General features: G+C 34.7%; 1 protein-coding gene across 1 annotated transcript; it reads left to right on the top strand.

Moving 5' to 3' along the window:
- Positions 1-6,301: 6,301 nt before the first annotated feature.
- On the top strand, positions 6,302-11,944 carry LOC110864591 (protein ABC transporter 1, mitochondrial). Its single transcript, XM_022113694.2, has 8 exons — positions 6,302-6,947; positions 7,208-7,433; positions 8,931-9,083; positions 9,321-9,479; positions 9,775-9,934; positions 10,023-10,132; positions 10,240-10,356; positions 11,387-11,944. The coding sequence occupies exons 1-8, from the start codon at positions 6,394-6,396 to the stop codon at positions 11,744-11,746; spliced, it is 1,839 nt and encodes a 612-aa protein (XP_021969386.1). The 5' UTR covers positions 6,302-6,393; the 3' UTR covers positions 11,747-11,944.
- Positions 11,945-15,501: the final 3,557 nt, after the last annotated feature.

Below are 15,501 nucleotides of genomic sequence, written 5' to 3'. Positions count from 1 at the left end.
GCGTACGTAGTGTTTGTTAAAAATAGTAGGTTGATAAGTCTAGTTATACTTCAAACACATTAAAAGACATTTTATATATTCTTTATCATAATAATGTGATTTGTCGGCTCTTAGAAGATATGCTAAAATATAAAGGAGGTAGAAACGACCACCATTTTGTCTCCTTGCACATTGGGTTGTTTGGTTCTTTTTCATTATCAATTTGTTATTTGTGTCAATAATTTCAGAATGTGACTTTTTTTTGGTAGAATGTATATATAATTAAAATTGAAAACCCACTATATAATTTAGTGTGCATGTGTGTTAAAAATAAGACTGTAACATATTTGTTGCTTCCTTTTAATGTTTGTTTGGGTTAAAGATAAAACCCCTTCTTTTGTGAATTAAGAGTCCGTATTCATTCACAAAGGGATTGTATTGTATTATATTGTACTAGGTTAGAACCCCGTGTATTACACGGGTTGAATAAATGTAATTTTATATATTAAATAATAAAAACTTATATCTTTATGAACCATGTATATTGTACGGGTTAAATAAATGTAATTTTATATATCAAATAATAAAAGAGTTATATCTTTAAAAATCATGTGTATTACACAGATTAAATAAATGTAATTTTGTATACTAAATACTAAAAATGTCGTATCTTTAAAAAAAACCCGTGTATAATCGGGTTGAATAAATCTACCAAATAATAAAAAATTACATCCTTAAAAACCCTGTATATTACACGTGTTGAATAGATATAAAAAAGAGTTATATCTTTAAAAACCATGTGTATTACACAGATTAAAGAAATGTGTTTTTGTATATTAAATACTAAAAATGCCGTATCTTTAAAACAGCCATGTGTAGTCGGGTTGAAAAATCTACCAAATAAAAAAAAATTATATCCTAAATAAATGTAATTTTGTATATTAAATACTAAAAACGTCGTATCTTAAAAAAAAACCCGTGTATAGGCGGGTTGAAAAATCTACCAAATAATAAAAAAAATTATATCCTTAAAAACCTCGCGTTTTACTCGAGTTGAATAAACATAATTTTGTATACCAAATAATAAAAAAAAAGTTATGTTTTTAAATAATTAGGATAACATCTAATATTAATTTATTATTTATATATTTAATATAAGATAAGTAGATAACAGAGGTATTTGTTTTAAAAATATATTAAATTAACAATTTAGATTTGAGGATAATATTTTATTAAAATATTATAAGATTTAATATTAATTTATTATTTATTTATTTAGATAAATATATAAATTTGAGGATACCTTCAATGAATGACACGTGTCCAAAAGTTAGTTTCTTTTATTATAGTAGTTAGATTTGGGGTGTAAATGAGTCAAAATCGATTTGAGTCTAGACTTGACTAGCCCCGAGTTCAGCTCATTTATATTACGAGAGTTTAAGCTCAAGTTAGGCTCGATGGTAGTTTTCCAAGTTCGAACTTGGCTCGAGCTTGATTTGTACATCATTAATTGATTAGTAAACTCGGGCTTAACTTGTTTATTATTTACAATTTTATTTACGTATTTTATATAAGTCATGTATCCTTTTGAAGGGGTATGGTCCTAGATCTTGCGTCAGGCTTAGGCGCAAGTGACCATCACCAAGTTTACTTTGCCACTTAAGGATAAAAACATGCTTCAGTCCCGCGCGGGTGTGCGCGCGGATAACATCAGACGATAGAACCTTCTCTTGACTTCTAGTGGAGTAGTTAATGGGGATGTGTTGTTTTGTACTGTGGAACTCATCCAACACATACTACGGTCTTGCGCAAGTCTACAGGGCGCACGCGTAAGGGCAGCATCTTATTATAATGCAAGTGGAATCTTTGATTTCTACATCTAATCGAGAAGTTGCAAATTTTGACAAACCAGTAGATAAGCTGCAAGTTGTCAGTTAGGCCTAAGGCCCATCAGAAGGCCCATTGGCCTCTCTCCTTCACTCTTCGACTATAAATACCAAACTTCGAACCGGGTTTGAGATAATGATAATCTGCTCTCTCACACTTACTACTTAATTATTTATCTTGCTTTCTAAGCAAATACTGATTCTCACGCCGGATGGTGGTAACAAAGAGCAACCCCCACCTCATTCTCCTTGTGGCGAGTCACGATGTTTTCATTGCGCAGGTGACAGATTACAGGATCATCCAGCCATCGATCGAGGAAAGAAGTGATTAATCTTATCTTGACGAGACCTGACCCATGGGCTAACCACTCGGTTAACCGTTGTTTCTTCATTGGCGCCTACCGCCGCTATCATCTTTTCTTTTCTAGAATCATGACTGATTGTCAACCCAGACAGGGAGCCCTATGTTCTGGTCCCGATCGACCACATGGAGAATGCTCCCCGTAACCAAACGACTGGTCACATCGGAACATCCGCTCCGGCAGGGAATGTAACGACGAATCCGCCAAATATTCCCCAGTTAGCATCAATTATACTAGAGGAGGAGGATCCTCTCTCCTGGTTCTTAAAACAACAAGCTACTTTGAATGCAATGTACGCCCAGCTCTGCGCCGGAACACAACAGACTGTACAGCGTGCACCTGCACCAATTGCACCAACATCTCGTGTTTTTCAATACGAGACACTACCCCCATAGCAGCATGCGCCTAGAGACAGGCATGAAGAATATGGTGACTCGTATATGTGTCAACGTACGTTACAAGAAGGGATTCACCTTATGGATCCCGGGCGAGAGCATCAGCGCACCATAGGCTGGGGCCACCAAGGCAATATCGGTGGGAGTCCAACAACCGCCGAGGGTCTGACGTACATAGCTGTCTTGGGCCACCCCCAATGACAATGTAGACCGACAGGAAGAGTAAAACGTGTACTATGAATAAAGTAGAAGATGAACATAAATTTAGGTACAAGATAGATAAATTAAATGATAAAAACAAGTCTCACACGTTAAACATGTGTAGACAGACATATTGTGATTACTACATCAATGCTAGACATCAAGTTCAGAGTTAAAATTTTAAGATTATGACGAAAATGACAATTGATAAACTAAGACCATTTTGTAATTTACTCTATAATTCATTAAGCTTGAGTGGGTTGTTGTGTGACACAACGAAAATTGGTACCACTTTTGATTAAATATATTTTATCGTTGATAATTACCCTTTAATTACTGTAATTAGCAGGTAAGTTCGCTATTAGTTTTCTTCAAAATGCCCTACTAATTATTCTGTTTTTATTAGTTTTGATATCAAATTAATGTTTTTAATTTGTGTCGGTGATGGTCGAGCGCTAATTATAGTCTTCGTATGATCAGTTTTGATATCGAAGCATGATTGTTTACTGTGGACGGAGTTAGTGAGTGGAGACTAGCGTTGTTTAACGAGCGAGCATGGTTAGGATTATTTTAAATAAACTTAGATTTTAGCTCGAGATAGACTCACAAAACGCTCTAGTAGTCTAATCAGCTCATAGCTCTCCAAACTAGATCGTTTATTATTTCAATAAAACTACTTTTTTGAACCAAGTGGCTAATATCTTTTTTGTTTTACACAAATGCAAAATTATCGTTGCTAGCTTGTGGAGTGGGATCACTCCAGCGGCAGGGAGGCCCGTGCAATAAACCCCCCCCCCCCAAATGCAAAATTACAAACAAGCTCAATAAAATTCAAACAAGGGAGCCAAGTAGCCAACAAGCTTAGGTTGATGTAAAAGTTGAGCTTACAAAGATTTAAGATTTGGCTACTATTTGGGTTAAAACACAAATCAGCAAATGGCATCTTATCACATAAATATAATCACACATAAAATCATTGATCATTGAACACAAAAGACAAAATCAACAATATATCGACTGTGGAACGAGAAGTGAGATAAGATGTTGCATGAAATGACAACGTGATTTAAGAAGTTGGTCAACCAATATGGGTTGTGAACTGTGAGACTAGAGGTGCACAAATAGGGTATTTTAATAACCGGTTCCGGTTATGAAACTGGTTTCGATTTCTCGTTTTATGGGTAGAAACTGGATATTGCTATAACCGGTTTGGTTATAGTTCTTAAGAGATCGGGTATTAAAATACCCTATTTTTGGGTTTTTCTATACCCTATTTTTCAGTTTTTTAGTACCCTATTTTCAGGTTTTTTAATACTCTATTGCGTTTTTATTACCCTATTTTCTCGTCTTTTTGTTTATTATTATTAAATATGCATTGTATAGTGTAAAAAAAGCAATGTTGGAGAACTCGCTAGTCGCTAGTCGGACGATGAGGCAGGGACTAGCGACTACTCGGGATTACTCGAGATTAATCGGATCGGGTTTTTTATATGTAATTTTCAGTTTTATGTATACATATACATTTTCATAGGTAAATATCTTAAGTACCTAAGTTTTAACTGTTACTCAACTCATTTTTTTAAGTATACAAGATTAATTGTTGGAATTCACATGGTTTGATTGGAAATTGGCCGGAATTTAGAGGTTTTCGTCGGAATATACAGTTGTTTTTGCCGGAATCTGACTAGAATCGCTGATTTTTGGCCGGCTGACTAGGTCCGACTAGCGATTAGTGGACTGATTAACGAAAAATTACTCAGTTATTGGCCGGCTAGTGATTAATCGCCGACTAGTCACGATTTTTACAACACTGATAAAAAGCACTAACATAAATTTAAAAGATAGATATTAGAATCATGTATCAGGTATAATCAGTTCCGATTCTGATTCTATTCCAATTTCGGGTGTTAATCGGGTATGACTGGTTCTGGTTTCAGTTTCAGGTATTGAGATCAAAATACATACCTTATTTATACCCTATGAGTAGGGTCGTTTTCGATTCTAGGTATAGAATACCCTGATATTAAAAAAACTGGTTTCGGGTTTTTATACCGGGTCTGGTTCCGGTACGGTTTTTTTTACACCTTTATGTGAGGCACAATAACCGAGAATTAAGAAAGCCTAAGACCCTAGTTGTTTCGGGCCAAAGCCCAAGTTACTTTTATTATTGGGCTGACCTTAGGTAGAGTTGGGTAATTTCAGTTTTAATTTTTTTTCAAATAAATGTTGCAACTATCAGTTCTAAATATTAACGAACCAAAGGGGGCATTTAAAGGTATGAAGGTGAAGGTGCGTATAGTCATGTTTCTTCTCATGTGTGAGCAGGATTAGTGAGCGTATTAGCTATAGTTGCTCTAAAAACCTACATATTTAACGAAAAAAATAAATGTTGATCAGATCAACTTTGGCGACTACAAAATTTACAAAATTGTTGTATCTGCAAATAGACCTAACTGGAGTCTCCCCCCTTGTCGGGCTCAAGGACAAGGGCTTTGTCGTAGGGCAAGCGGTGCTCAAGGCGGAGGCGAGCAAAGTGGCAAAACATGAGAAAGCCTGCCTGGAGAATCAACATGTGTTTGTCCTGTTTGCGTTTGATACCTTTGGTGGTCTCGCTCCTGACGCTGTGCGACTTTTGAATCGGGTTCAAAAAGTCGTTAATAGTAATTTTTCGTCGCTAAAGGTTTCAAACTTTGTATTTAGTAGAATTTGTTTTTCGATTCAAAAGGGGGTGGCGGCGCAACTTGTTGCCCGACTACCTGCCATTGCTTTGTAATTGCCCTTTTTCGTGTGGAATGATATTTTTTCCACAAATGAATACTACATAGCCGATCTCGCACCATTAAACTTAAAGAATTACTCATAACTTAAACTTTAGATATAAAGCTTACGCACAAGTAGGGGTGCAAACAAGCTGAGTGGTTCACGGGCACTCGAGATCGGCTCAAGAAAAAGTTCGAAACGAGTCGAGCCTTATCGAACCCGAGCCGAGCTTGAGACTAAAATAAAGCTCGTTTGTTTATCGAGCCCGAGCTCGAGCCTCACATGTGAACCTCGTCAGGCCTTAGTGTAAACAGGCCAAGTTGAGCCGAACTTATTTAAACTTGTTTACAAGCCGACCCCAAACCTAAAAATAAGCTTATTTAGTAAATGAGTCCGAACCAGAGTTTTACTTTTCGAGCTTGCAAGCCTAAAAAGTCTATTATATATTATTTTTATTTAATATGTTAACTAATAGATAATAAACGAGCCGAGCCGAGCTCAAGCTTGAGAAAATACCAACAAGCCGAGCTCCAGCTCTTATAAGTTAATCGTACTTGAGCTCGGGTCTGGTCAAGCTTAGACTCAGCTCGATTCGTTTAAACACCTACTACACAAGTCTTTTAAATTAAAGTAACCGAACTCGAGTCACTTTGTTTTAATTAATTTATTTATTATTTTATTCAGTAAACAAAATAATAAAACACAAAACGAAACACTACCGATCCTTGGCCAATACCCCTACACGAGGGTCTTCCCCTATCCATAAACACTCCATTTATATTCTAACCGGCGCCTCCACACCGTCGGGAAATGGCATCATTAAAAGACCTCAGCAAGCTGGCGACCGGACTCTCTCTAGTCGCCAAAGAGGCCGTTAAACGGACCAATCTCGACAAACCAGACCTACAAGCCCTAGCCCGGCGAGCCATCTTATCACTCACCGACATATCCGGTCTCACAGAAGGCCAAATCCGTAAATTCACCGGTCCTACACCCAATGCACATTCCAAAAACGACACCGTTGTATATTTTACAGATACACCGTCACCGGATAATATTAATATTAATATACCGGCGCCTACACCTTCCGATCAGAATAATATTCCAACAGCGGTTGTTTCTGATCGTGTAACTGGTTCTGGTGACGGAGAGTCTGAAGCGGTTACGAGCGTTAGTCATGCGGTTAGTTTGGACGGTGGTGATGCGACTGCGGCTGCGGCGGTTGAAGAAGTTGATCGGACGGTGACTGATTCGCCGGAGAATGCACCGCCGGTGACTGAATTGCCGGAGAAAGTAACGCCGGTGATGCAGAGGAGACGGAGGGAGAGGAAGGTTCCGTCTACTCCGTTCTCCAGAGCGATTGGGTGAGTTGTTTGATTTTAAGTTTATAAACCCTAGTTTTCTGTTTTATTTTTCATAATCTATACAATAGGAATACTATGCATAATGTCACTTACAAGAGGAATTGAATTGTATTCACCATTAGAGTTGTGTGTTTTATTGTAACTTGTGCTATTGATGTTGTAGTTTAATTGTGATGTGTAAATAAGTTGTGTGCAGAGTGCAGACATTTTATTACAGTTTTAGTGGACTGTTGGTTTGATTGCTAACTTTAGTTGTTAAGGTTTGCTGGCCTAGGGGCTGGGCTTGCTTGGGGAACAGTGCAGGAGTCTGCTAGGAGAATTGTGTTTGGTAAAAGGGAATCACAAGGGAATCAGTCTGCGCTTTCACCGTTTTTATCGGAAAAGAATGCGGAGCGTTTGGCTCTTGCTCTATGTAGGATGCGTGGAGCAGCGCTGAAACTAGGACAAATGTTGAGTATCCAGGATGAATCTCTTGTTCCTGCTCCGGTATGTTTCTTGTCTATCCTTTTAAGGTTTTTGAGATTAAAGGTTGATGTATGAGTTTGCAACATGCTTATGGTATTATTCGTGCATTGTAAAGCGACTCTCTTATGATGGAAATTAGTCCATTTTACCTGTTAGTTCTAAATATAGTTGTATCAGGCTTTAGTAATATTATGTGTAGATCAGTGAGATAAGGAATAGACTAACTCATGTGTAGTATCTATTTGCAATAATTGGCGAGCGCATTTATTTTAAGTTTTAACTCATGTGAAGTCACTCATAATTTGAATAACATTACTTGTTTCTATTGTTCAAATTTGAGCTGTGTAATTCTAACTAGTAAACTTTCTATCACTAGTTCTACTCCACTATCGTTTATTACAATTCAAATAGGCTAATTTTGTAAATCCAAAGTTTACATCCATACTTCTGATGTTCTAGTTTGTAGTGTTTGATTATGTATTTTATATGAGTTGTAAATATAATACATGTATGTTTGCTAGTGTGTATGACTTACATACATAGATATATATGTATACTTGCACACATTGACACATATATACATGTTAGTTTACTATATATATGTATGTATGTACAGTTACATATGTATACACAAACAAACAGACGTACCCAATAATACCCCATGAGATAGAGAGGCTGCATCCAATGAGACCCGGGCTCCACTAACCTTCTTTATATGCATAAAATTACAAATATCATAAGAGTGTATGCAAGATAAACAAAAACAAAAATACTACTAACAGTGGTGAACTACTGATAGAAGAAGAGGAAAGAAAGAAGATGACAGACAAATGGATCATGAAACACCTAGAAAATAGCTGGTGGCAAATTTCTAGGCGCCGAGGGATCACTTACATATATATACATAATAACGTAAAAAAGTGCATTTGTATGTATATATATATATTATATACGTAAATATGTGTACATATTGTGTGCTACTACCACTCATAATTATGTAGTAATTGTTAATATGTATATGTGTGTCAATTATAGACTTTATAGTTGATATATCATATTTCTGCAATAACTATAATTTGTACATAGCTATTTTCTTTTGCGGATTTTAAAAGTAAGGTAGCGTTCGTTTCATGGAATGGAATGGAATGGAATTAGGAAGTTTTTCTTTGTAAAATTGATCTTGGTTGGGGGAGGGAGGAATTTGAAATCCCATGAATTTCTTTAATCAATGAAATTTGTGACTATTTCAACATTCCTTAGAAATCCTTCACTCTAATGAAGGAATGGAATGGAATGTTGAAATAGTCACAAATTTCATTGATTAAAGAAATTCATGGGATTTCAAATTCCTCCCTCCCCCAACCAAGATCAATTTTACAAAGAAAAACTTCCTAATTCAATTCCATTCCATTCCATGAAACGAACGCTACCTAAGTGTTAAACTTTTATTAAAAAACATGAAAAACTTATTCTTGGGTGGTTTTTGATTATGAAACTTTTACTCCTTATTCTTTGTAGATATTGGCAGCTTTAGATATTGTTCGTCAGGGTGCCGATGTAATGCCAAGAAGCCAGCTTAATCAAGTTTTGGACTCTGAATTAGGCCCCAACTGGTCTTCTAAGTTGAAAAGCTTTGATTACAATCCACTCGCTGCTGCAAGTATAGGCCAGGTGAGTCAAGGTCAAATTTATTAACTTATTTAACATTCATTTTTACTTGTTGGCTCCAACTGTTCTGTTAGGGAACCTCTAAAAGTTACGAAGTTCGCATATTGTTGGTTATAAGATTCTTTATTTATGTATCTTGAGGATCTTATCGATTGTCGTTCATGTCGATTCAGTTAGATATGCACGAAAATGTATACCTTTCTTAAGTTTTAGTGCCTAAGGATTGGAATGAATTCCTAGGTACACCTAGCTGTCACCAAGGATGGTACTCAAGTTGCAATGAAAATTCAATATCCCGGTGTTGCAGATAGCATTGAAAGCGACATTGAGAATGTAAAATTGCTCTTGGATTATACAAATCTGATTCCAGAGGGTTTGTATCTTGATAGAGCTATGAAGGTAACTTTCGTTGGCACAATCTTTTGACCTTTTTTGTCATCTAATATTATCATTCTCGATGCCATCACTTTCTGCATTTTTTTCTTCATTACTGCCTCACTTCACACATGAAAAAACAAAGAAAAATACATGTTTTCGTTGTACTCCCAAGATATTCTAAATATCTATAGAATAAAGAATTAGCCTTTAAATAGGCTCAACATAAGAATGAAATATGAAAATTATAAAATATTGGTAAGATTTGTGATAAGGTGTCCTGAAAAACAATTTATGATTGAATCTAAAACCGTTTCAGGTGGCAAAAGAAGAATTATCACGTGAATGCGACTACGAGTTGGAGTCATCAAATCAGAAAACATTCCGCGAATTGCTATCAAATGTAGACGGGTTTTATGTTCCCTTCGTTGTAGATGAAATATCAAGTAAAAAGGTTCTTACCACAGAACTTGTTCATGGTAAAAAAAATTGTTATTATTAACTTCTTTTTGAAGATATACATGATTTGGGTGTGCTAAATATTTTTTTTTTTTTTTTTTGATACAGGAATTCCTATTGATAAGGTTGCACTTCTGGATCAAGAGACCCGTAGTTATGTTGGGAAAAAGTTGCTTGAGCTTACATTAAAGGAGCTATTTGTATTCAGATTCATGCAGGCATGTCTTTTCTGCATCTTTCTATTTATTTCTTTCAAATGTATTTTTATATTGTGAACCATTCCTTTAATTGTTTCTGATATTGTCTTCTAATTTACTCAACGCAGACTGATCCAAATTGGAGTAATTTTTTGTACAATGAGGATACACGAACAATAAATCTCATTGACTTTGGTGCCGCTCGAAGTTACCCTAAGCCTTTTGTTGATGATTACTTGAGAATGGTGAGTTTTGGTTTTCACTATTAAACCTAGCTTTTGTTATTGTGGCTTTCTGTTCAAAATTAGGATTCTTTTCAAACACAAATTTATAAATAAGGGTAGATTGCATAAAAAAGTTATAGATTTTCCCACTTTGGATTGGTTTTTATTTTGGTAACCAACTTATTTTTGGCCATAAAAATCCATCAAAATTCGATTGTTTTCTATTTAAGGTAATGCATGCTGGTTACTAGTAAAAAAGGTCCAGTCAGCAAGTAACTCGCCTACATGGCGCTTGGTATCATGTGGACTTTTTTCGCTGACATGGCTTTTTTCAAAAAAGTAAAAATCAGGTTGCTTTTGCATTTTTTTGAATTAGTTTACCTTTTAATATTTAATCTTCTATACGTAACAGAAATTGTGGAATTATTTAAAACATCGAGTAAACTGCCATTTTGGTCCCTGAGGTTTGGTCACTTTTGCCACTTTAGTCCAAAACTCAAAACTTTTGCATTTGGGTCTCTGTGGTTTCAGTTTTATTGCCATTTTGGTCCAAAAGTGAAATCAGGTCATATTTGTCTTATAAAATCCTGCTATTTTGTCATTTTTTTCAGGGGCAAAATGGTCATTATATAAAAATTTTATATAATATATTTTTCTTTCTCTCCTATCTCAAACTCTGCCCCTGAGGAAAATGACAAAATAACATGATTTTATAATACAAATATGACCTAATTTCACTTTTGGACCAAAATGGCAATAAAACTGAAACCACAGGACCAGATGCAAAAGGTTTGAGTTTTGGATTAAAGTGGCAAAAGTGACCAAACCTCAGGGACCAAAATGGCTGTTTACTCTAAAACATCTATACAACTATAACAGATTTAGTTTTTAGTTGGGGTTTTCCTTTACCATTTTATTTCTTTATTTATTTTAATTTGGCTGTTTTAAAAAAAGTATATATATTTTGTTACCTTTTTATGCACTTAACCCTAAAAATAACTAGAAAAGTTGAAAGTATTCTATGTAATGAGGGTTTCAAAATATGAACCAGGTTGTTGCATGTGCAAATTGTGACCGGGAAAGTGTAATCGAGATGTCACAGAGGCTTGGTTTCTTGTCGGGCAAGGAATCAGAGATAATGCTGGACGCACATGTTCAGGCGGCTTTTGTTGTAGGTTTGCCATTTGCAAAACCCGGGGATTATGATTTCCGTGCTAATAATATAACTCAAAGCCTTTCAAACATCGGTGGAACGATGTTGAGACACAGATTAACACCACCACCTGATGAGGTGTATAGCCTGCATCGCAAGCTTGCTGGTGCTTTTTTGGCTTGCATCAAAATCGGGGCGGTGGTACCTTGCCGGGACCTTTTACTTCAAGTATATGAAAGTTATAAGTTTGATGATTAGAGATATTGATGAGTTTTTATTGGTTACTATGATGGTGGTGTGTGGGTTAATAAATTGCCCTTTGTTGCATGTATACTGAAGTCAAACCACAGGTAGTAAAGTTGATACAAATGATTCATTGTTTTCTATTGTTTGTTAAATGACCCAGTTGAATTGGTCGACCATTTCTTCTCAATAAATCAGTGACAAATTCTATGATATTCAATTCTAGTTCAGACTTGTAATGTTCCTTAACTTGTAATATTCTTCCGCTTGTTGCGCTGGAATTCAGTCGGTATCCGATCGGCTCATAACATTATTGATATGGTAGCTACACTCTGTACAAAAAAAAACCCCAAAAACAGCATCCTAGTTGCCGAAAAAGGTGTCGAAATTTAATCCCAAAATAAGCCATAACATGCATTAACACAACTTGTACTATCTGCTTCATGACTTGTAAAAAACGTTCTCGATGAACACTAAAGACACTCACAAGTTACATGCCCAAGTTGACTAAATGTAATATTATGTAGTGTGTAATAATACAAAATTTTAAAATCATAATCTAAGGACTCACATAAGTATTACGACACATTATCATGTACTAAATGACTTATGATCAAGTTTTATTAATTTAAAGCCTACATAATTAAAAATATATTGCTAATAGTAAAAAAAAAAAAAAAAACAAACAAATGATAGCTTTGACTAGTCTGTTCTCATTCAAATGTTAATCTATATCACGTTGCCAAATTCCATAATCACGTTCAACCAAACCTCTAAAGAATCGGTGTATAGTTAGTTGTGATCGTTGTTTTATACCTCCTCAACCTCATTCAAAACTCACAGTTCATTCCTTTTCTCCACTACCCCATAATAATCAAAACTCTTGCCGACATATCGCCGTAAAGAACCACCGGAGAATCTGCATCTTGGCGATCGAACGTCCTCTTTCGGCCAAGTAACGGTAAGCCTCCCATGTTCCGTTCGATACCCTTCTGTTTTGTTTCTTAAATCGTTTTCAACGAATCCCATTCCTGATTGGCAGCCATTGTACACCTCCCGGTCGATTAGTCGCGGCAGCTACGGTAGTTCTTTCTTGTCTCTGTGTGTGACCAAGGTACAAATCATTTTTTTTCTCACTGATCAAACTCCTACGAAGTTGAATTAATCGTGACTGAGTCATTTTACCGATATACGCAGCCACCATCGTCGCCATTTTCACATTTAAAACGGCTCCGACACACCGAAGTTTCTGCATAGTATTTGATTCAGTTCCATCTACTCCCATTTCTCTCTCGAGGTATCTATACCAACTGGTTGTTTTAGATTATATACGGTACGTAAGAATATCTTATTGTTTCGAAATGGATTATATAACCAAAAAATAAAGGTCGTGTTATGGTAAAGAAAGGATGAAAGCGAACAAGACTGGTGCATTGATGACTAGGAAATTAATATTGTTGGTTTACAGTACCACACACATGCACACAAAGGTTATTCGTATTATTTTTGAATATGAACCAATATTGAATAAATTTATTTCCAAGACATATGATCTTATAGTATTAAACAGAAGAGTAATACTAAAATATCTTTTCGATCAGTAGCTAATGAATTGATATCTAAAATGCAAACACGCTAGAATATTAAATACCAAGACATGACAACGAAAACTAATAAAATTTTGGTAACTTGATTTCGTCCACCGGTAAAAAAATAAAATAAAAATAAGCAACTGATGTATAAACGTTTGGCTAGTAAGGAATATCTAGTTTAGATATATAAATATTTTTGTATGAGTTAATTAAAGTTATGTATAGGTTGATTAAAGTAATTAAAGATATAAGAATTTGACTACACGGGTTGAATAAATGTAATTTTATATATTTAATTAAAACAGTTATTCTTTAAAAATCTTGTTTATTACACGAGTTGAACAAATGTAATTCTATATATTAAATAATAAAAAAATTATATCTCTAAGAACTCCATGTATTGTACTGAATAAATGTAATTTTATATACCAAATAATAAAAATCCGTGTATTGTACGGGTTGAATAAATCTAATTATATATACTAAATAATAAAAAAAATTATATCTTTAAAAACACTGTGTATTACACGGGTTAAATAAATGTAATTTTGTAACCTTGTATACCGCAAGCGGGGCGAATATATACTAAATAATAAAAAAATTATATCTTTAAAAACACCATGTATTACACGGGTTAAATAAATGTAATTTTGGTAAATAATATGCTATTGGATTCGTTTAAAAAATCATAAATTTGGTTCGGTTTAATTCGAATCAAATCACAAACTTGGTTAAGTTTAATTCGAATTGATTAGAACCCCAATTTGAAAAATCAAAAACAGAATTATATTATTAGCTTATCTTCCTAATTAGTGTTTTTTTTTTAAGTTTGATCTAATGTATAATAAGCTATTTTGTATATTTTGTTTTTACTTTAAATTTTTTATATGAGCCTATTATTGTTTTTTTAAGTTTAAGATTATTGTTTTGTGTTATTATTTAAAAAATATCTTTAATTTAAAACTTAAATTTGAAGATAATATATTATTAGAAAAAATAGAATGATTCTATCCAACATTCAAAGTAAGATAAGATTTAATATTAATTGATTATTTATTATTTAATTAATTGAGATAAGATAAGTATGAAAATATAGGAAATTACAAATATAGACGTCTCCAATGAATGACATGTGTCACTTATTGATTTCTTTCATTATAGTAGATAGATTAACATATAAAGGTCTCTAAACTAACGACCCATAGTGTATAATTGTACTACACAAAAACTTGTTTTTAAATATAACTATTATTATGTAGGCATTGGTGGTAATTAGCGACGTCGTTGAGTTTTGTGTTATTATCGTGTAAGCTAAGGTACGGATTCTGTGGTCTTTTCTCTTAGCGTCTTATATTGTTATTTTAGTGTCTAGTCATCGGACCGTTATCGTTTTCCTCAAGTATTGAATTGAATTGTTTCCATTGATTCACATGCGATAGATTAATTCCTTAAGCTCATTATCGTATGTTCCTATTAATCATTGATCATTGCCATAGAAGTCATTATTGTACTAGTTGACTTAAGTGTACCGTTTTATTGACCTCAATACCCGAGCACATCCACCTACGGGGACATAGGGCGTCATCATCGGCACCGATGACGTGCACCATCCGTGACGGTGCGATTAGTTCACGGCGTCTCTATATTAGAATTTATGGTTTATTGATTTTTGAGAGGCGTATGGATCGATCCTAGGATATTATTGTTATTGTATTGGTATTGGGATAGGTGTGTATGCCCACATCCCCTTTACATATTGGTGCATTAGTCTGCAGCTAATGTACGTATTATTGTTTATTGTTTATTGACATTGGCTCACATGGGTATTTCCACATAGATTGTATCATATGGTTTTGACCAAATCGCTACATTGTTATTGACGTAGTATTGTCACCATTGATCATATACCGTATTGATCGTTCGCATTGAAATTACCGTTATTGCTGTTGTTTTTCCGTTACTGGGCAATTTTTGGCTCAGCCGTGTTTCTTTCGTTGTTTTCTCTTATTTCTTAAGCAGGTACTCAGGGGATCATGGGGAAAAGTGCGAAGAGAGAAAACTAAATGGCTAGAGTTGGAAATAAGGAGTTTAAATAAATTGCTATTTAAATTTTAGACAATTTTACTTTCGTTAATGACCGTTGTGTGGTTTTGGATCTTTTTTTTAAAACCTATGGAG

This window comes from Helianthus annuus, chromosome 6 (genome assembly GCF_002127325.2).
Source record: "Helianthus annuus cultivar XRQ/B chromosome 6, HanXRQr2.0-SUNRISE, whole genome shotgun sequence".
Lineage (NCBI taxonomy): Eukaryota > Viridiplantae > Streptophyta > Magnoliopsida > Asterales > Asteraceae > Helianthus > Helianthus annuus.
This window is presented reverse-complemented; position numbering and strand designations above follow the sequence as displayed.